Raw genomic sequence first — 22,166 nt, forward strand, 5'->3', positions numbered from 1 at the left:
ATGCAAATTAAGAACCTTAATTTTGGGTTCCATGATAACGATTCGAAATCGAATGAACTAGAAAAACCCGGAAAATGATTAACATTTCTCACTCGGGTATTTAATAAAATTTTGATTTGAGTCGTCATTAATTGCCATGGCCCTTATGTATTAATCATCATTTTTTTTTTTTTTTGGTTAATTACTGGAGTAACCTATAGTGGTTCAAATATCAGAACTGTTCTTTCTCAAACACTTTTGAATCTACTTGATCACGTATGTAGCATCCTTTACCGCAACGTATAACCCAATAAGCTGGTTTAGATGAATGACATATTTTTCTTCTTTTTGCAAGTTCTGGCTCTTCCTTTGGTCCAAAGATATTTCTGGACAGCTATGAATGAATTGGATTTCCCCTTCCTTTTTTCCAGATCAGGCAATTTGAATACGAAATATATCGATAGCGAAATTTGCCAGAGAAGAGTGATTAATTAAGATCATGCAGCACTTTAAGAATTTTAGAATACAATTGAGCAAAATCACATGCCCAAAAAGTCATTTTGGCTCTTTGGATAAAGAAGGAAAGTCAGCTCGCGTCTGATAAAGAACATATGAACCATTATAGGTCCATTATTTTGGATTATGATCTTGAACCATTTCTGTTTCTTCGTTCACTTTCTTAGCTGCCTGCTTGCGGATTTGGTATGAGAAATTTCAAGGCTTTCTTTAGCTTCATTTGGGTATGATAATTAGGCAGCAACATTAGAAAAAAATCATCTTCCATTCCACATTCTCAGGATCAAATCAAGAAGAAGATGGTGAAGGGGGAAGAAGATTGCACTCTTGATGGAACTGTCAATCAACACGGCCGCCCTGCTGCCAGGAAAAGAACTGGAAAATGGGTTGCTGGAATTCTGATTCTTGGTAAATCTATCTGACAACACATATTAATCTTCACTTGCCTTCTAGTACCTGCTTTTCATCGATGATCGCTGTTCGTTTTGGTTCCGTACGTCCTGATCAGGAGATTCATTACAATTAACCTGTCAATTCTGATAGATGTTTCATAAACAACTTCCTTTGAGCTTTCTCTCTCTATATATCTTGGATTTGCAGGTCTCGCATCTCATTCTAAATCCAATATTCTAATCATGCACCAATTATACATCATAATTAGTTAAAAGCTTTTCTTCATTGCCAATTATGTGCTAAGTGGTTTGATTGTGTGAATGATAAATCAGTGAACCAAGGGCTTGCCACACTGGCATTTTTTGGGGTAGGGGTGAACTTGGTGCTATTTCTGACCAGAGTATTAGGCCAAGACAATGCTGATGCTGCAAACAATGTGAGTAAATGGACTGGCACAGCCTACATCTTCTCCCTCCTTGGCGCCTTCCTAAGCGACTCCTACTGGGGACGATACAAGACCTGTGCAATTTTTCAGGCCATCTTCGTCGCTGTAAGCTGTAATTTCGGGTTTGAATTCTTGTGATCTTGAAGAATATGCTACAGTTTTCCCATTAGAACTGGTAACTTAATTTGATTAATATATATGTTTAAATTAGTTTACTAATTGGAATGTGTTTGATTATTGCAGGGTTTGGTATTAATGTCATTGTCATCGTATGTTTTCCTAGGGAAGCCTGCAGGCTGTGGCGATAAACACACTCTTTGTGGCTCCCACTCAACTTTCCAGATCGCGTCTTTTTACGTGTCAATTTACCTTATTGCCCTTGGAAATGGAGGGTACCAACCTAACATTGCCACGTTTGGAGCAGATCAGTTTGATGAGGAGGACCCCAACGAAGGGCTCTCAAAGGTGGCCTTTTTCAGCTACTTCTACTTGGCCCTGAACCTTGGATCCTTGTTCTCGAATACCATACTCGGGTACTTCGAGGATCAAGGGATGTGGGTTCTGGGTTTTTGGGCATCCACGGGCTCGGCCATTTTGGCATTGCTCTTGTTTCTCATCGGAACCCCTAGGTATCGGCACTTCGCACCTAAAGGCAACCCTCTTTCCAGATTCTGTCAAGTGGTGGTGGCTGCAACTAGAAAATGGAAGGCTGAGCTACCACCAAATGGAGGGGAATATTTATATGAAGTTGATGGGGGAGACTACTTAAATACTGGGGGTAGAAAGATATTTCACACCAGAGGATTTCAGTGAGTTGACAATCAATTCTAATCATAGTAGTTCTTGGAAAATACTGCTAATAAACATTCATATATAATTTCCATCACGTCTAGGTTCTTGGATAAAGCTGCCGTTATTGAATCAAAGGAGCACAGGGAATGCCATGATCCCTGGCTGCTCTGCCCGGTCACTCAAGTGGAAGAAGTGAAATGCGTGCTGAGACTTCTACCAATTTGGTTGTGTACAATACCTTACTCCGTAGTTTTCACCCAAATGGCCTCTCTTTTCGTCGAACAAGGGGCAGCCATGAAAACTTCCATTTCCAACTTCCACATTCCTCCAGCCAGCATGTCTAGCTTCGACATCCTCAGTGTTGCAGCTTTTGTTTTCATTTACAGGCGAGTTCTCAACCACTTATATACAAGGGCGTTAAAGAAAGATAAGGGTATATATAAAAATGACTGTTAACTTAGAGTACACGTAACAAACCCTACCATGCAATTGGGAAAAAGGCTGATATATATATATATATACATGTATTGTTGCTACTTTTACAGGCGAGTTCTCGACACCTCGGTTCCAAGCCTAGGAAAGTCGAGCCCTCGAGGCCTCACGGAGCTTCAAAGAATGGGGACAGGCCTGGTCATAGCCATATTGGCCATGGTAGCTGCGGGCATTGTGGAGCATTTCAGGCTGCGGCGTGCCCAAAGCTCCTGCATCAGCTGCGAAGGTTCTAGTTCCTTGAGCATATTCTGGCAAGTCCCCCAGTACGTACTAATTGGAGCATCCGAGGTTTTCATGTATGTTGGGCAGTTGGAGTTCTTCAACAGCCAGGCGCCTGATGGCCTAAAGACCTTCGGGAGCGCGCTCTACATGACATCCATCTCCATGGGAAACTATGTCAGCAGCTTGCTGGTGACAGTGGTCATGGAGATCTCCACTCGAGATAAAATGCCCGGTTGGATCCCCGGAAACCTAAATCGGGGTCACCTTGACAGGTTCTTCTTTCTCTTGGCAGCCTTGACAGCAGCCGATCTTCTGGTTTACACCGCTTGTGCAAAGTGGTACAAGTACATCAAGTTTGAAGCCAATAAGGATTGCACAATTATTAATAATGGCAGCCTGCTCCAGCCTAGTGTCTCGCCAGTCTAGCCATCTGCTTGATTTTGCATGGCCCGGTTGCTTTTTTGCAATGACACCAGAGAAATGCAGTGTTCATCTCTCTATGTTGAGCACGATGCTGATGTAAAAAATGTAAGAAATTTACAAAAATACAATACCGAGATCCAATCATTATTTGTATGCAAAGAACCACTACAATTGAATGGAAGTTGTCCACTGATAGTGTATGCACTCAAATTTGTAATTGATTGGGACCTAAATTGCTTTTTTTTTTTTTAACGTATTTTTAAATATAAAAATCCGTTTATTTATAGACTGAGCACATGTATATCTTTTTTAAAACTAACCCCATCAAGTTAGTTTAAATTTAATTTGAAAGTAGTTTTATCACCCCTTAACTAGTGGATAAATATTATTAGGAGATTAATCTTTAATTGTTTAAAAAATATTTATCAGATAAATAAGACTACCTATTAGATAATTATAGTCTCCCACTTAGTCCATACATTTTATTTGATCAAAAGTAACACCTTATATCCATAGTTCCTTATGCTTAAAAAAGAAACTAAATACATGAATCATGGTGATATCACTACAAGAAAAATGACATTTAGTGATTGAAAAATTCGTCGCTAAAAAATTTAGCGACGGACTTTGTGATGGATCAAATTAGCGACGAAAATTTTCGACGCTAATTAAAAAATAAAAAAATTTAAAATTATTTTAGCAAAGGAAAATAGCGACGGAATTTTCCGTCGCTAATACATAATAAAAAATTAAATATTAAAAAAAAATTTAAATAAATTTAAATTAGCGACGAAAAAATTTCCATCGTTAATCAGCGACGGAAAAAGTTCCGTCGCTAACCTTTATTTAAAAAAAAAATTAATCTATGGGCGAACACGTGTGCGCGCCTCTACACGCCAAGTGGCACCGTCTTAAGCCACCACGTGTACGCTGGAATTAATTCCCCCAGCGCAACCTCCTTTTCCCCTTCTTGGTTTCGATCCTAGGTCTCTCGTGTGGGCGTGTGCACGTGCGACCATTCGAACTGCAAGTCATCTCATTATATAAACTACACATATTTTAATTATATACTAAATTTAGCTGTAGCCGTTTTAATTTTATTTTAAATATTTTAAATTCATAAATTAATACTTTAAAAAATAAATACTATAAATTTTTAAGTTAACTAATGTACCACTTAAATGTTGTAATTAATTAATTGCTTAAATATTTAAATTTTATTTGATTAAAAATCAGTTTAATACATTTTTGTTCTTATAAATTTTACAATATTATATCAATTTACATATTTTGGTTTGTAAATAAAATACATAAAATATGCATTTAATACTAAAAAGTTTTAATTTTTATTTAAATTTTATAATTATTTAGCAATGAGGTACTCCCGTTGCGAATAAAATTTAATTTTTAATTATATATTTAATTTAATTTTAATTTTTTTATTATTTAGCAATGGAATAATTCGTCACTAAATAATATTAATTTAATTAAATAATAAATTAAAATTTAGCGACGGGACAATTTTCGTCCCTAAAAAATAAAAAATAAATAAAATAAAAATGCAAAAATTTAGCGAGGGGCAAGCCCCGTTGCTAAAAAATAAAAATAAAAAAATAAAAAATGCAAAATTTAGGGATGAGAGCACACCCGTCGCTAAAAAATAAAAAATAAAAAATAAAAAAATAAAAAAATAAAAAATTTAGCGACGGGGCAATTCTCGTCACTAAAAAATAAAAATAAAAAAATAAAAAATGTAAAATTTAGCGACGGGGAACACCCGTCGCTAAAAAAATAAAAAATAAAAAATAAAAATGTAAAATTTAGTGACGGGGCAACTCCGTCGCTAAAAAATAAAAATAAAAAATACAAAAATTTAGCAACGAGGCAACGCTTGTAGGTAAAAAGTAAAAAAAAAATTAAAAATGCAAATATTTATTGACGGGGCAATCTCGTCGCTAAAAAATAAAAATAAAAAATGTAAAAATTTAGCGACGAGGCAACGCCAGTCGCTAAAAAGTAAAAGAAAAAAATTAAAAAATGCAAATATTTATTGACGGGGCTGCCTCGTTGCTGAATTTTGGATTTTTATTTTTTATTTTTTAGCGACGGATGTGACCCCATAGCTAAATTTTGTATTTTTGTATTTTTTATTTTTTTGCTACAGGACTGCCCCGTCGCTGAATTTTGGATTTTTATTTTTTATTTTTTAGGGACGGGTGTGATCCCATCACTAAATTTTGTATTTTCTGTATTTTATTTTTATTTTTTAGCGACGCGGCTGCCCGTCGCTAAATTTTGGATTTTTCTTTTTTAGCGACGGGGTCACCTCGTTGCTAAATTTTGTATTTTTTATTTATTTTATTTTTTAGCGACTAGGGCCGCCCCGTCGCTGAATTTTGGATTTTTATTTTTTTATTTCTTATTTTTTTAGCGAGGGTGTTTCCCCATTGCTAAATTTGGTATTTTTTAATTAATTTATTTTTATTTTTTAGCGACGGGGGTTGCATCGTCGCTAAATTTTGGATTTTTATGTTTTTCATTTTTATTTTTTAGCGACGGAGTTGCCTCATTGCTAAATTTGGTATTTTTTAATTATTTTATTTTTATTTTTTAGCTACGGGTCCATCCCGTAGCTAAATTTTTTATTTTTTAATTATTTCTTTTTGCGATGGGACTAATCTCGTCACTAATTAATAAAAAATTAAATAAATAATAAAAAGTTAAATTTAAATTAAATATAAAATCGCTAAATAATTCAAAAAATTAAATTAATAATTAAAAAATTTAGCCAGTAGTTACAAATTAAAAAAAATTAAAAAATTAAAATTTATTAATTATGTATTAAACAAAGATTAAATAAATATTAAAATGTATTAAATGCATATTTTATGTATTTTATTTACAAACCAAAAATATGTAAATTAATATGATATTTTAAAATTTATAATAACAAATATGTATTAAACTAATTTTTAATCAAATAAAACTTAAATATTTAAGAGATAAATTTAATTACAATATTTAAGTGGTATATTAGTTGAGTTAAAATTTACAATATATTTTTTTAAGTATTAATTTATGAATTTAAAAGATTTAAAATTTATAAACTTAATTTAAAATAAAATTAAAAAGGTTGACAGGTAAGTATAGTATATAGTTAATATATATAGTGTATAGGATAAGGAAGCTCGCAGCTAGGACGGATGACCAATGATCGAAACTAAGGAAGTGAAGAAAGGAGTGCACTGAGAATTATTCCAGGGCGTCATGTGGCGGCTCAAGGCGGCGTTACGTGGCACTGCAAGGCAGCGCACGCAACCTTCCAGAGCAAGTTATAATGTTTTTGAAATTTAAGTTAGCGACGGAAACAGTTCCATCGCTAATCAGCGACGAAACTGTTTCCGTCGCTAATTATAATTTATTTTAATTTTTTTAATATTCTAATTTTTATTGTTATTAGCGACTGAAAGTTTTTCGTTGCTATTCAGCGACAGAACTTTTTCCGTCACTAAAATAATATTTAATTTTTTTTAAAAAAAATTATTATTATTTTTTAATTAACGACAGAAATTTCCGTCGCTGATTTTTCCCGTTGATCCCGTCAGCGTCGCTGAAATTCAGTGATGGGAATCTGCCCGTAGCTAAATTTTTAAGCGACGGATTTTTTCGTCACTAAATTATGTTTTTCTTATAGTGATTTGAGAAAGAAAGAGATTTGGAAGAAAAACAAGTAGATCGAGGAAATAGAGAAAAAGACAAGGATATGGTTGTGGTGGTGGTGAGCAACCAGATTTGGGGAGATGGAGAAACAAATTGGTGATAGTGGTGATAATAATGGCTATGATGCTGGATAGAGAAATAAAGAAGGTCGAAATGGAGAACTCAAAGTAATTGTAAACACTTATATAGCAGGTTGATGGAAAATGGAGAAAGAGCAAAATGGAGAAAGAATAGGATATGAAAGTATGTGGTTAGTAGGTTAGTAGCGTCACTAATGAATGGAAAAGAAGAATAATGGAGGAAAGTAGTAACTGATTGACAAGCAACAAAGGACATCAATATGACCAGAGACGAGGCACCAACTCATTACCATATCTAGCCATGCCCTTTCATCATCTCTTTGCCAGCATTACCTTTGTTTCTCCATCTCCCAGATTTGCCAACATTGAAATCCCATCTCTTTCTTTGTTTCTCTGCTATTGACAGTAACTGTAACTATCGTTGCCCCATTTCTCCCTCAATCAACTTGTTTTCCCTATAGTGGGTTCATCGCCCTTGATCTCTTCTAACTTTTTGGTCTTAGCCATCACTGTTACAATGTGCGATAAACCCAAACAGGGTTCATCCTCAATGGTCATTACCCGTTGGAGACTAGCGATCATTGTATATATATTTTCTAGAATCAGGGAAGAGAGAAGAAAGAATGATAGGTAAAATGGTCATTTAGGCTTTTTGTTCAATAGCATGGGTGGTTAAATATTGGTTATTACTATTTCTCAATCGTTAAAGGGATTTCTTACAATTTCACCAAATCTTAGAGGTGCTTTTGTAATTTATTCTAAAATATATAATATTGAATATATTTAAAAGTAAGGCTTAGTTTGGCTAGGCTTTTTTTTAATAGTGTTTAAGCTGGGTAGTGTTTAAATTGTGTAATAGCATTTAATCTGGGTAGCGGTTAAGCTGATAACATGTTTGGATAAATATGCTTTTAAGCTATTAGTGTAAAGTTATGTGTTTGGTTTGTAAAAGTTGATAAACTGTTAGAACTTGACAAAAAGACTAAAATAGACATGACATTGAATAATGCAAATAAAATTCAAAAAATATAATTTAAAAAAAATAAATTAATATCTAGCTAAAATACTTACAGTTAATAAATTATAAAAAAAATTAAATATATATTATTACATATGTTATATCAAACTAAATATATATTATTACATACAAGGTTGTTAAAATCGGGATTTTAAGTGAGATCGACAAAGGGTCCATAAAATCGTATCGTAAAATCGAATCGTAAAATCGTAAGATTTTAGAGATAATTAAAAATATCCCTTAATTTTTGTAAATATATGTTTATAATAACATAATTTTGTAGAAAATGAATTAATATCATTTAATAACCTAATTATTCCTTATTATAATTCAAAAGATGATATTTCCAAAATATAGCTCAAAAACTAGCAGGTTGGTATAGGCAATTTAAAGGCAAAATATAGGTAAGTTAGAGGTAAAATATAGCTTAAAATTCTTTAGAGGATGTTTCCAACGTCTTCCATTAGATTTAGATTGCAATTTTTTCTTGATTTAACATTGATTAAATCAAGTAATATCCCGATTTGGAGTTGGGTGGTCCATTAATTAATTACTTGTTTGTCTTGATTTACTTATGCAATCAATGTTAAATCAAATAAAAATTATAATTTAAATCAAGTAAATTGGAACTTATGCAATTAGTGTTAGATGCTATGTGACATTGGAACTTCTGCAATCAATGTTAAATCAAGTTTCAATTTAGAGGCAAAATATAACAATTCATTGCATAAGTTCCAATGTCAGATGCTATGTGACATTGAGACGTTGGAAGTATCCTCTAAATTACAACTTAAATCAATGGAGGTCTTTGAATCGTAAAATCGTTTAGGGATCTCTGAAGCGTAAAATCGTAAAATCGTACATGTAAAATCGAGATTTTATAGGATTTTATCCCAAATTGGATTTTACATGGGATTTGAATCGTTTGGGGGTCTTCGAATCGTAAAATCGTAAAATCGTACGCATAAAATCGGGATTTTAACAACAATGATTACATATTATATATATATATACACATATATACACAGTGAAGAAGAAGGCCGGCAATGGAGAAGCAGATGGGCGACGGCGCATGAGGGGATGGCGACGGCGCAGGAGGCGATCGCAAGAGGAGGCGATGCGACGGCGTTGGTCGGCTTGCGGCGGCGAATCTGGAAGCAGAGGCAGCGATGGCGGTAACGGGACTGAGGCAACTTGCGGCGGCCGAACTGGGCTTGCGATGGCGGTGAAGGAGCTAGCTTGCGGCGGCCGATCTGGGCGACGACGACTATAGAAGGAGCTGGAGGCGATGGCGAGGCGGATGGCGACGGGCGACAGTGGCGGTGTGGGAAATTCGTTGCTGAGGGTTGCAGAAGAAGGATATGGGTTGGAATTTGATGATTTGGTTGAGGATAGATTGGTAATTTCCATGGTCAACGCAGCTTTTTTTCCACCAGCGATTTGCAAAAGCTGAGGGGGAGGAGCTTTTGAAAAAGCTATTCAAATAGCGTTTAAGCTATTTAGGTTTACCAAACACTTAATTTAAAAAGCTGGACAGTAGAAAAGCTATACTAATAGCTTATAAGCGGTCAAACCGTTTTGCCAAACGAAGCCTAAATTAAATGATATATCATATAATATATTTGTTATAATTGATTATCTAATAATATAAACTATGCATAAATTAAATATAAATAATAGTTGATTGGTTTTGAGTAATCGAATTGAAACTTGGCTCTTGAACAAATCCTGATATAGATTTGCCAACCGAAACTTGTCAAGTTGAATAATTTAAACTTGACATGGTTTTGTTACTTAATTGTGAAAAACAAAACAATGGAAAAGTTTTGCTGTTGAGAAGAAGTAAAAATAAAATAATTTAGTAAAAAGTCAATGACTCAATATTTAATATTTGAAATTTTAAAAAGAGACTAATTATATTGACACCATTACTTAACTATTAGTGACTAATAGCAACAATGGTTGAGTAAAGGTGATACTAAGTTGAGATAACTTTAAAAGTTTAATTACTCAATTAACCCCCAAAAATGATATATATTAAACTGGACATTAGCGATATAATACATGAATTATATTAGTTTTTTACCCTTGGGGTAATTTACCCTCTAATTAAAAACACCATGATTTTATTAAATTCTCATTTTATGTGAAATATACAATTTACTATATCGAGTTAAATTTTAATAGTAAAATTGAAGCAAAACTTTAATGACTTTAATGATAAATTACTAATCGAATAAAGTTGAGTGTTAATCAACACATTACTTACTCAAGTAAAGTCCATAGTTAATCGAGTATATATGTGTTGGGAAAATTATTTTTAACCAATTTTTAACTTTCAAAACATTACTCAAATAATCAGTATTGTTAATCTGGTAAGACAATTTATGAGCTTAAGGTTAATCTAGTAAAGAAATGTAACAAATAATCATACTCGACTACCTTATCAAATTATTTGAGTAAAACTTAAATACTCTAAGACTAAAATGAGTATATGCTTAATGTATTAGAGTATTGAGTTGAAAAGTCCTAATTGTGTAATCAGAATGCTTAATCCACTAACTATAATATTAGTCGAGTATCTATATTTAGTAATCGAGTAAGAATCAAGGCTAAAATAATAGGTCTTGCACTTGTTTCATTAATCGACTAAAAGAAGATAATAATCGAGTAACTTACTGATTTTCTTTCCAACCATAAACTGTGGATCATAGCCGCAACACAAAATAATAATTAAGTGCGCTAATAAATATATATATATATATATCATGCACATATATTAACTTGAAAACATATAAAATTTCATGTTTGGTCTTATGTTCCCAAATACTCTATGCAATGCCCACATATGACAATTTCCATGCAAAATAATTTCTTCTCATCATGTATCAATTCATAACAATATTATACTCATGCCCCAATGCATAAATGATGTATCAATTTTCATGCATAAATGTATATTTTTGAATAATTATAAATATTTTATCAATTTTCTCCCGTAACCATGTTTTTACCCCTCAAAATGTCTAACCATTATTAAGATTAACCCATGGACTACACTCTAATTATTAATGACAACCAGGGCTATACAAAATCTTAACGTAAATAATTAGTCAACAACCGAGAAGAAACCAAAAGTACACGCAAGATAACACTAAGATTTTGCACAACACCAGACCCTAATCAAGAAATGCATCATTCTTTTAGAAATATAGAGTGCATCGAAACCCTATTGAGCCTTTTGAATAAAATACATCAAGTATTTAAGAAAATCAATAAGATTAAACATCATCTCAATCATAAGAAGAATAGCCAACACAAAAATGATTAATTAGGCAAAATTTTTTAAAAAAATTCAGATTTTGAATAGTAACTTCAAATGCATATTTTGGGCTCATAACTTAGCCGAACATCTAGTTTGTAAAACAATAAACAGTCAGAATAAAAAATAACCACAAGAAGTTATTATCCAAAAACTGAAGCAAGGCAGATTACTTAGATAATAAAATTTTTAGATTCTTGGCAAAGATTAACAGGGTTGTTATAGGCACGCAGTATATTGAAATGAAGCCTAGGATGTCTAGTTTATGAAACAAAAAATAGATTTCAAATCAAATATAACCACAAAAAGTTATACCCAAAAAACTAAAGTATTGTCAGATTACACATAAACAATAAGTTCTAGATTTTAAACAGGGATTGATAGGGCGATTACAAGCTCAAAACTTAATCAAATAATTCATGTAATATATCAAAATGAAGCCCACGAAGTCTAGTTTACATGGAAATAAATGGATTTCAATTTGGATACGAACACAGAAAGTTATAGGCCAAAAACTAGAGCAATGATAGATTACATGGAAACAAAAATTCTAGATTCAAGTCGGTATTTCACAGGACACTTACAAACTCAATACTTGGCCAAATAATCCAAGTAATATATCAAATTGAATCCCATGACGTCTAGTTTATATAGAAACAAATAGATTTCAATTTGGATATGAACATAGAATGTTATAGGCCAAAAACCGAAGTAATGACAGATTTCACAGAAACATAAATTTCATATTCGAGTAGGTATTTCACAGGGCATTTACAGACTCAATATTTGGCCAAATAATCCAAGTAATATATCAAAATGAAGTTTAAGAAGTATAGTTTACAAAAAAAAAAAAAAAAGATTTCAATTTGGATAGAAACATAGCAAGTTATAGGCCAAAATCGGAGCAATGACAGATTATACGAAAACAAAAATTCCATATTCGAGTAGGTATTTCACAGAGCACTTACAAGCTCAATACTTGGCCAAATAATCCAAGTAATAAATCAAAACGAAATTTAAGAAGTCTAGTTTATAAAAAAATAAACAGATCTCGATTTGGATAGAAACACTATAAGTTATAGCCCGAAATGTAGAATATGCACAATTTGGGCAAAAATTTAAGAACTTCGAAATGAATGGCACGATAGGAATGGAACTTGTCTTGATTGATGATTAAATTTAGAAAAGAAACAACCTGCTAATTACTGCAATTTCACTCCTTAAAGCTCCAAACTAGAGAAGAAGAAGATAATTGGTGGAGAGAGAGAGAGAAAGAAGGGGACACAAGGAGGTAAGGGAAGGAAGTGAGGAGGAATTTGGGGAATGTCTACAACCTCATTTTCCCATTTGGTCATTCCTAATTTTGCCCCTCCTACTTGCACACATACACATTTAAACTATGTCTCCTTATGTCTTGTAACTTCTTTTTTTTTTTTTATTCTTTCCTTTTTTTTGTTATTTAATCCACTTTACACAAATTATCATATATATATATATATATATATACATGTAATACTCGGGAATAATTTGAGGATAAAAATGATATTTGATAAAGGGCATAAATGGAATTTTGAGAAAAATAAGATTATAAGGCACACTAAGACAGCTTTGGACGACCGAATTAGTCAGAGGGAGTACCCCAAATCCTAGATAGCTATAGAAAATGGTATAGTATTGACAAGTGATTTAAATTATGATTTTTAGTAATAAAAGAAATGAGATCGGGAACAGTTTTCGGTACAGCAAAAATACAGCTGCCAATTAGGTCGTATTACCGAATTGTTATAGACGATATCCGAAAAATCAACGGAGTGTTTCTAGGACTAATATTTGATGTATAGAACAACTCTTAAGTAATTTCAGGTTGAATCAAGTGGATTTGAAGTCAAAACGATCAATCGGGCCTAAGTGTAATTTTCTAAATTTGCCCGAGGGAGGTCAAAACAATAATTTTTTGAAAGTTTAAAGGGAGAAATGAGAAGTACTAATCTTGAGGGACTTAGTGATAGTGTTGGGAAGATCAGGGGCTTAAGGATAAGGGCCGAAATGCAAAAGAGAAATTCCAAGGGGCTAAACTGTAATTTTCAGAAAATTGTACAAGCATGGCTGATCTGGCCGAGATTTTGGCCGGAAAATCCGGCCATTTGACAGCCTAGGATCGTCAGGGAGTGGCCTAGGGAGGTCTAGGAGGCATGGGGAATAAGTTTTGGCCGGAGATCGGCCACGTGGAGGGTCATTTTTGCCTATAAATACCGAGGGCTTTTGGCCGAGTTTGAAGCACAAATCGATCTCGATTTCGAATGATTTTCGAAGCTTGGATAGAGGGCTTTTGATCTCTAGGAGTCAAGGATCATTTTGGGATCGTTTTGAGGTATTTTGGAGTGGGTTTGGTGGCCGATCGAGCTCGGCCGAGGGTTAGAGGCGGACCGCCTTCCGCCGCCTACAACTGGCCATTTGGGCCGTTTTCCGGTGGCCTTTCGGCCTGATTTTTGTGGCATCGTGATCGACTATTCGAGGGCTTTCGAAGGGTATCGGTTTCATGGCCATCGGAGCAACCTCCGGCGGGCGGCTAGAGGTTGAAGACGGTGGCGCGTGACTGCCACGCCCCAGCCCAAATTGTCCAGCCACTCGCCAAGCGCGTGAGGGCGCGTGAGCAAGGGTATTCTGGTAATTTCAACTCCAGTATTTTTAATTAATTATTTTAAGAATTATGGTGTTGAAATATTTGGAAAAATAGTTGAGAAAACAATTATTTTGGAATTATCGAGGTAAAAAATAGGAGAAAATAGAGAAAATAGTGAAATAATTGAGGAAAATGGATTTTAATGTTACCTTTATTAATTATGATACTTAGGAAGTGTTGTGGTTTGAGGTTGACTATAAATTCAAGTGTCTGCGTTTTGGCACGCATAACGAGGTTGTGCACGAGGATCGAGGCAGTCCAAATATGTCAAGGTGAGTGTTCGCCCCCAACTTTGTTTTAACTTGTGAGTGATTTTATCGAAAAGACTTTGAGTGACATGTGAATGGTTTACTGTGAGTGTTCATCCCTGTGGCTTGGTTTATTGTGATGGATTGTCCAAACGGTTATTTACACATGCATTGAATTTCGTACGGTAAATTGCATACATTGAGATGTTGATTTTATGCATGTTATGATTTTTCGGCATTGGCTTGTTTTGTGTCGTCCATGTGGGACGTGGGTTGGTAACCTGTGACGTACGTAGCCCAGAGTGACAGCACTCGGGATGCGTACCTAGGATTAATGCTAGGTGACCCACTTGGGACGGGGCTGAGACTGACTTCATCCTACAGGACCCAAGTGACGGGGATGAGAGTGGACATCACCCCGGTTGTTGGCTCAAGTGGCGGGGCTGCGAGTGGACACCACTTCAGGTTCCTTTGAGCAATAGCATTAATGCCGAGGTGACGTCGATTCCGAGGATAGTGCTGATGTGACACTCTTGGGGCTAGGGGTGCGTTGGGTTTTGGAATGCTTTTGAGTAGGAGTGTAAAGCTTAACAATGACAATGGGGTGATTCCTGGGTTCATATGTCGAGATTATCCCTCTTAAGCAGGATCGTTTTGCCAATGGGCCGAAGTGGTCGGGTCGCCTTTAAAGAGATTGCATTTTTCCCGGTTAGGGTTAAGTGCTATGTGGGATTCTCTTAGGCTGGTGCATGTCAGGATTTATCGATTTTATATATGATTTTGCATATCTGCATGAAAATGTTTTTGAACTTTCACTTAGATGATTCAGCATCTAATTTGGACTATGTCCCTGGAATATTCAAACGTTCCAGGTGAAAGCAGTGGCGCCAAGGGAAAGAATGTTATCGAGATGTAGCTGCTATGTTTAGTTTTCGTAGGTTTTGTCTATGAATACGATGTTCAAAGGTTATGTAATATTTTGATATTTTCATATGAAACATCGATTCAGTTATTATCTGTAAAGGAAATTGTCAGTTATATATCATTGAGGTTTCGATCTAGCTTCCGCTGATGTGATTGGTATTACTTATCTTAACCTATTAATTATTCAATTTTGATATGCTAAGAAGGTACGATCGGGATTGTCGAGAAATGATTATGATGAGGGTATGTATATCGAGGGACTTATGTTGTGTATATGATATAAAAAAAAAAAATATTCATGAAATCTCGAGGTAATGCACGTTGTGGCGTTACATACATGTCTATATTTAACAAAACATAAAATATATCTATATGTATACATACACACACATAATAATCTCCTTTTACAATTTATTTAAATAAAATATAAAACATATATTTATGCACACTGTGGGCAACTTCTTCCAATCCAAACTCAATCCCTTTCAAATATTGATTTTTTAATTTAAATAATTTTAATCGCATTGATTAAAATATATCAAAATATTACATGCACAAAAATAATGATCAAATAATCTAGACTTACTAACGGTCGTTATAGGAGCATTCTAACAAAGGGGGCTACAATGAATAAGCCCGGACGATTGTTTGCTAAAAACACAAGTCTTCACAAAGTCGTAAGATCATGCATGAGTTGGGTTGGTTTGGTTACGTATAGAAATTAATTTAATTTTTAGTATAATTTTATAGATCTGGTTGAGATTGAATGAGTTTTGACTTAAATGACTACCCCCAAGTCAATCCGAGGGCACCCCTAATATGTCCTAGGATAAATATCTAACCAAATTAATGCTTGCTCTTACGCACGTCTATCTCCATTAATTAGTGCAAGAATGATGAAAAAAGGTCTCTTGTTGAGAAGCCAAACCTATAGCAAGGTGACCGAAAAGAGTTGGAAGTCAAGCAACTCCCGTGCAATAGAGATAATTGAAGTGTTCAAAGCACCAAAGAGTTGAAGTCAAGCATGTTGCAGCTGTTGCTTGAAGGGACTTTGACTATTAGGCTATTAATAAGTGGAAGTGGTTGATTGAATGCATAGTTGACTATGTTCTTATACAAATATTAAATTCATTGAACGAAGAAATTTGCTAATTAAATTGATCCTATAGTTGTTGAATTTTATGAGTTTTTAGTTTGGGCACTCTTTATAGTTTATTTTTGCCAAATTAATCTTTATATTTGGCTTAAATCTACAAGGCACTCATTGGTGTTACAATGACATATAAATTAAATTAAAATTAAAAAAAGTAACTCTAGTTTAAGTTTAATTAAAAAGAAAAACCGAAAACTCAAAAGAAATTGAAAAATGGACAGCTCCTAGAGCCCTTGCCAAATTATATTAGAGGCAGCACGAGGAAATCTGTCATGGATTGTGCATGTCACGAATCGTGCATCCCTATTGTTGAGGAAATTTGTCAACTCAATGGTAGCACGAGAAAATTTATTGATCTCATGATAAATGATATTAGAGCCAGCTTAGTGATAGTGATTATTGGGTCGAGAGAGGGCAAGTAGAAGAGGGCATGCATCTTCCAGAGTTGCATAAGAGAAGGTGGTACGTATGGCCTAGAGACATCTTTGTGACCAGCATTTTGAGGTGGAGTAGGTAGGGGATAACCAATGATGCCTAGTTAGGGGCCAAGAATAATAGGTCAGGTTTCATTGTCAATATGGGGGTCGTGAGTTTAAATGGAGGAGAATATCTTGGTTCATGCATCCTCGATACTGAGGATTAACTGTACACCAAGAATGATCTCTATATTCTTGCTGAATGCTAATATAAATTGATTGTTGACGCAAATATGTCAGCTTTTCAAATTTGTGCTTATGTTTGTTAGTTGAAAAGGATGGTTGAACTCTCCATTTTAACTGCTTAGAGGTGGAGGCCCAAAGAGGGTTTGTTCTCAAATCAACGTAATTTTCTAGCAAGTGTTCAGTCGATTGGTTGCAGTGGCATACATATTGACCACAAGGATGTCTGACTTAAATGTCCAATCAATTTATCCAAAAGAAAACAAAAACATAACTAAAAAGAGAATTTGATAATCCTATACAAGTAGACAAGTATATAGGCATGGGCAACACTCTAATATATATAGCTATTGGCAAGATAAGAAGAAACCTTCACAAACCCAAGAGTGCATGCATGTTTAAATTCCAAACTATGTATGATTATATCTACTTAATGACCAAAAAAATTAAAAAAATAACTCTCTCCTCTCTCTCTCCATATACAGCCTAACTTTCTTCCAAATACCAAACTCTATATATACTACTACTAGTTGCCACCTTTCTTTCTCAACTCTTTGCCATATGTAAGGCTTGGCTCTGAAAGATTTCTCTTCTCTGTCTCTCTCCAAATACCAATCTTCTCTTGCTTTGCTTAAATACTAGAGCTGATCAAATGGTTAGTATAGTTGAAGATCTCTCTCTCTCTTCTTTTTCATCTCCATATATATTAAGGCTTAAATTTCTTTCTTTCTTTCAATTATATGTCTCATATAATTTCATGAGAAATCTTCCCTTAACATAACTTCTTTCCCTTGTTTAATTAATTTAGACGATTTTAGATGAAGAATCACTCTCAAGGGGAGGCATTAGGGCTTCGTTTATTTGGACGTAAGACATTTTAAATTGAAAAGTATTTTTTAATGTAAAATGTTTTACACAGAAATTCATTTTTTGCTTTTCTTTTTGCATTATAAAATATTGTTTAAAAATTAGTTATATGTGTATCTATATATATGCATGTGTAATTATGTATGTATATTTATTTATATATACGTGTGTATGCATGTATATGTGCAGTATATTTATGTATGTATTGCGTGTGCATATATTATGTAGGCTAAATATATATTTTTGTTTATATACTTTCACATTTTTTTCATGTGATCATCCAAACTTTTTGTTATTTTGATTACACTTATGTATTTGCATTTTCGAGTCAATTTAAGATATGTATTTTGACTTGTAAAAAAAAAAAAAATGATTAAATTAACTTATCTCACTTTACTTTTTTTTTATATACCTCTAATATATGAGTTAAATTGACTCCATGATATAAGTACATGGGTGTTATTGAAATAACGAAAAGTTCGAGTTGCTATAAGAAAAAAAGTTATAATATAATAATTAAATTGACTAAAAAATACAATTATAATAAGAATATAATTGAAATAAAGAAAAGTTCAGGTGGTCACAAAAAAAAAAAACATGAAATTACAAGAATAAAAATATAAAGTTTGCCCTGAATAAATATGTGTATGTGTTTGCATGTGTATGTATATGTATGTATGTATGTGAATGTATATATGTGTACACGACCAAAAATAGGCTAGATTTAGTTTTTTTCTTCCATTTTTTTTTTTTTTTTATGTTTTTAGACAAGTTTGAAATAAAGATGGGGTGCAATGCAATAATAAGTTTTTGAAAAATGCTACTTGCACAGATAATTTGATTACCGAGAGAATGATCGAAAATGTCAAAATTCAAAAATACTCTCACCTAATTTTCTGTTGTCGTCTCTGGATAAAGTCCCATCCTAAGCCTGTATCTTAACTTTGAAACCTTTCAATAGAAAATGAGGCCCGGGATGGCCAAAGCTGGAATGACGGCTTGTCGGAAAGGAAGATAAGCGAAGGGGAGAGATGGTTACGCTAGAAAGAGTTTCAAAGAGGAGGAAGATAAAAGGAGACAAGGCAGAGAGAGGACCAAAGTACTTGTCGTTTTAGTCCTAGCTGCCAAAACAACACCATTTTGGCCCTCTGGACTACAATTTCATTTACAGTCCATATTGATTTTAGCTATTCTTTATAATATATACTATCCCTGGGATTTATTGATGGGTTAGAAGTGGTAATTTGAAATTTTCATTTCGTCAATCTAATGATATATCAGCATGGTATGATAATCGATCAGCTCTATGAAATAAGGTTGGGTTTCATCTACACTTTGTTTGGCATCTCCAATTAATCAAGAAAAACCTTGTATTTAGTTATACTAATTAATTACTTAGGCAGCAACAGTTGAAAAATGCAATTTCAGGATCAAATCAACAAGAAGATGGTGGAGGAGGAGCAAGAAGATTGCACTCTTGATGGAACCGTTGATCAACACGGCCGCCCTGCTGCCCGGAAAAGAACCGGTAAATGGGTTGCCGCAGTTCTGATTCTCGGTAAAGTCTCCGGCAACTACGTACATCTACGCATATACACACATGTTAATCTTCCTAGCTTTTGTTTTATATTCATCAATGATCGGCTGCCCTTAATTTCTAGAGAATAATGGTTTTGAAGAGGACCGAAGGAATATAGCTAGTAAAACAATAAGAAGATTTATGAATATCTTTCTTAATTTCCTCCTCCCCTTCCCCCTCGTGTGTATGTGTATATATATGTATATATATATATATATATTTTCTTAATATCATATCATGCACCCTCCATTTTCCTTCCCAGTTGTTGAATGGTTCTGAGCTTAGCTTATGATTTGATTGCGTGAATGATCATATGGATCAGTGAACCAAGGGCTGGCCACATTGGCATTTTTTGGGGTAGGGGTGAACTTGGTGCTATTTCTGACCAGAGTATTAGGCCAAGGCAACGCGGATGCCGCAAACAATGTGAGCAAATGGACAGGCACAGTCTACATCTTCTCCCTCCTTGGGGCCTTCCTCAGCGACTCCTACTGGGGCCGATACAAGACCTGTGCCATTTTCCAGGCCATCTTCGTCGTTGTAAGCTGTAATTTCGAGTTCAAGTTCTTGTGATCTCCTAGAATGTATTTGTTGCTAAACAGTTCATTTCTCCCATTAGAACTGGTAACTTGAATTTAGTAACTGGAATGTTTTTTATTATTGCAGGGTTTGGCATCATTGTCATTATCATCCTATCTTTTCCTAGTCAAGCCTGCAGGCTGTGGCGATAAGCAAACTCTCTGTGAGCCCCACTCGGCTTTGCGGATTGCGTCGTTTTATGTGTCAATTTACCTTACTGCCCTTGGATATGGAGGGTATCAACCGAACATTGCCACATTAGGAGCCGATCAGTTTGACGAGGGCCACCCCAAAGAAGGGCACTCAAAGGTGGCCTTTTTCAGCTACTTCTACTTGGCCCTGAACCTTGGATCCTTGTTCTCGAATACCATACTCGACTACTTCGAAGATCAAGGGATGTGGGTTCTGGGCTTTTGGGCATCCACCGGCTCGGCCATTTTGGCATTGCTCTTGTTTCTCATTGGAACCGCTAGGTACCGGCACTTCGCGCCTAAAGGCAACCCTCTTTCCAGATTCTTCCAAGTAGTGGTGGCTGCTACCAGAAAATGGAAGGTAGAGTTGCCACCCAATGGAGGGGAACATTTATATGAAGCTGATGATGGGGCAAGAAAGATGCTTCACACCAAAGGATTTCGGTGAGTTCATGGCTAATTCTAATTACTGCCACTATATATATATATATATATATATTGTTGGATCTTTGAAAGTATTGCTATAATTCGTAATTGATCCATCACATATATATATATCTAGGTTCGTGGATAAAGCTGCAGTTGTTGGATCAAAGGAGAACAAGGAATATTGTTGTGGTGATCCCTGGCTTCTCTGCCCGGTCACTCAAGTGGAAGAAGTGAAATGTGTGCTGAGACTTCTACCAATTTGGTTGTGTACAATACTTTACTCAGTAGTTTTCACCCAAATGGCCTCTCTTTTCGTAGAACAAGGGGCAACCATGAAAACTACCATCTCCAACTTCCACATTCCTCCAGCCAGCATGTCTAGCTTCGACATCCTCAGTGTTGCAGCATGTGTTTTCATTTACAGGCGAGTTCTCGACCACTTATATATAAGGGCCTTAAAGAAAGAAAAGGGTATAAATAAAAATGACTGGTAACTTAGGGTACACGTAACAAACCCTACCATGCAATTAAGAAAAAGGCTGATACATATATATATGCATACATATATATATTGTTGCTACTTTTACAGGCGAGTTCTCGACCCCTTGTTTTCAAGCCTAAGAAAGTCGAGCCCTCGAGGCCTCACGGAGCTTCAAAGAATGGGGACAGGCCTGGTCATAGCCATATTGGCCATGGTAGCTGCGGGCATTGTGGAGCATTTCAGGCTGCAGCATGCCCAAAGCTCCTGCATCAGCTGCGAAGGTTCGAGTTCCTTGAGCATATTATGGCAAGCCCCCCAGTACGCACTAATTGGAGCATCCGAGGTTTTCATGTATGTCGGGCAGTTGGAGTTCTTCAACAGCCAGGCGCCTGATGGCCTAAAGAGCTTCGGGAGCGCGCTCTGCATGACATCAATCTCCATGGGAAACTATGTCAGCAGCTTGCTGGTGACAATGGTCACGAATATCTCCACTCGAGATAAAATGCCCGGTTGGATCCCATGGAACCTCGACCGTGGCCACCTCGACAGGTTCTTCTTCCTCTTGGCAGCCTTGACGGTAGCCGATCTTCTGGTTTACACCGCGTGTGCAAAGTGGTACAAGTACACCAAGTTTTAAGCCAATAAGGATGGCAACATCTATTAACAATATTGGCAGCTTGCTGCAGCAAGGCAATGACTCAACCTTTGATTGGCAGACTTGCATGTTACACTGACACCATATACGTTGAGCACCAAGCTTAATTAGCATGTGCATCACATCTTATCCGTACAAGTTAATTAGGAAATGATCCTTTATATATATATATATATATATAGTCTTGTCTTTACTTTGTAAAAGGCTACCTCGCGGTCACAACTCATAGTCGCAGCCTTTTGTTCGCAATGGAACAAGCTTACGAGGCTCCCTTCTGAAAGAAACTATTGAGATTCAAAACTATATTGCCTCGTTT

The 22,166-nt window shown here is 35.1% G+C and overlaps 2 protein-coding genes across 2 annotated transcripts; both read left to right on the forward strand.

Annotated features, from left to right (window-relative positions):
* Positions 1-538: 538 nt before the first annotated feature.
* LOC127787126 (protein NRT1/ PTR FAMILY 7.3-like) lies at positions 539-3,454 on the forward strand. Its single transcript, XM_052315002.1, has 6 exons — positions 539-681; positions 777-903; positions 1,221-1,438; positions 1,577-2,142; positions 2,227-2,541; positions 2,698-3,454. The coding sequence occupies exons 1-6, from the start codon at positions 622-624 to the stop codon at positions 3,263-3,265; spliced, it is 1,854 nt and encodes a 617-aa protein (XP_052170962.1). The 5' UTR covers positions 539-621; the 3' UTR covers positions 3,266-3,454.
* A 14,173-nt stretch (positions 3,455-17,627) lies between these two features.
* On the forward strand, positions 17,628-22,071 carry LOC127787137 (protein NRT1/ PTR FAMILY 7.3-like). The gene is made up of 6 exons (XM_052315020.1): positions 17,628-17,724; positions 19,365-19,494; positions 19,838-20,055; positions 20,182-20,729; positions 20,848-21,138; positions 21,304-22,071. The coding sequence occupies exons 1-6, from the start codon at positions 17,722-17,724 to the stop codon at positions 21,830-21,832; spliced, it is 1,719 nt and encodes a 572-aa protein (XP_052170980.1). The 5' UTR covers positions 17,628-17,721; the 3' UTR covers positions 21,833-22,071.
* The last annotated feature ends 95 nt before the right edge of the window (positions 22,072-22,166 follow it).

The sequence above is a fragment of the Diospyros lotus genome, chromosome 12 (assembly GCF_014633365.1).
Source record: "Diospyros lotus cultivar Yz01 chromosome 12, ASM1463336v1, whole genome shotgun sequence".
Classification (NCBI taxonomy): domain Eukaryota; kingdom Viridiplantae; phylum Streptophyta; class Magnoliopsida; order Ericales; family Ebenaceae; genus Diospyros; species Diospyros lotus.

What these genes read in the sequence shown, in the direction of transcription:
- LOC127787126 (XM_052315002.1), top strand. Translation starts at nt 622, where the DNA reads ATGATCTTGAACCATTTCTGTTTCTTCGTTCACTTTCTTAGCTGCCTG. An exon ending in GCTGCCTGCTTGCGGATTTG is followed by an intron (nt 682 to 776) that starts GTATGAGAAATT and finishes CCACATTCTCAG; the next exon opens with GATCAAATCAAGAAGAAGAT. An exon ending in TTCAGGCCATCTTCGTCGCT is followed by an intron (nt 1,439 to 1,576) that starts GTAAGCTGTAAT and finishes TGATTATTGCAG; the next exon opens with GGTTTGGTATTAATGTCATT.
- LOC127787137 (XM_052315020.1), top strand. An exon ending in TCCAGGCCATCTTCGTCGTT is followed by an intron (nt 20,056 to 20,181) that starts GTAAGCTGTAAT and finishes TTATTATTGCAG; the next exon opens with GGTTTGGCATCATTGTCATT. An exon ending in GCATGTGTTTTCATTTACAG is followed by an intron (nt 21,139 to 21,303) that starts GCGAGTTCTCGA and finishes CTACTTTTACAG; the next exon opens with GCGAGTTCTCGACCCCTTGT.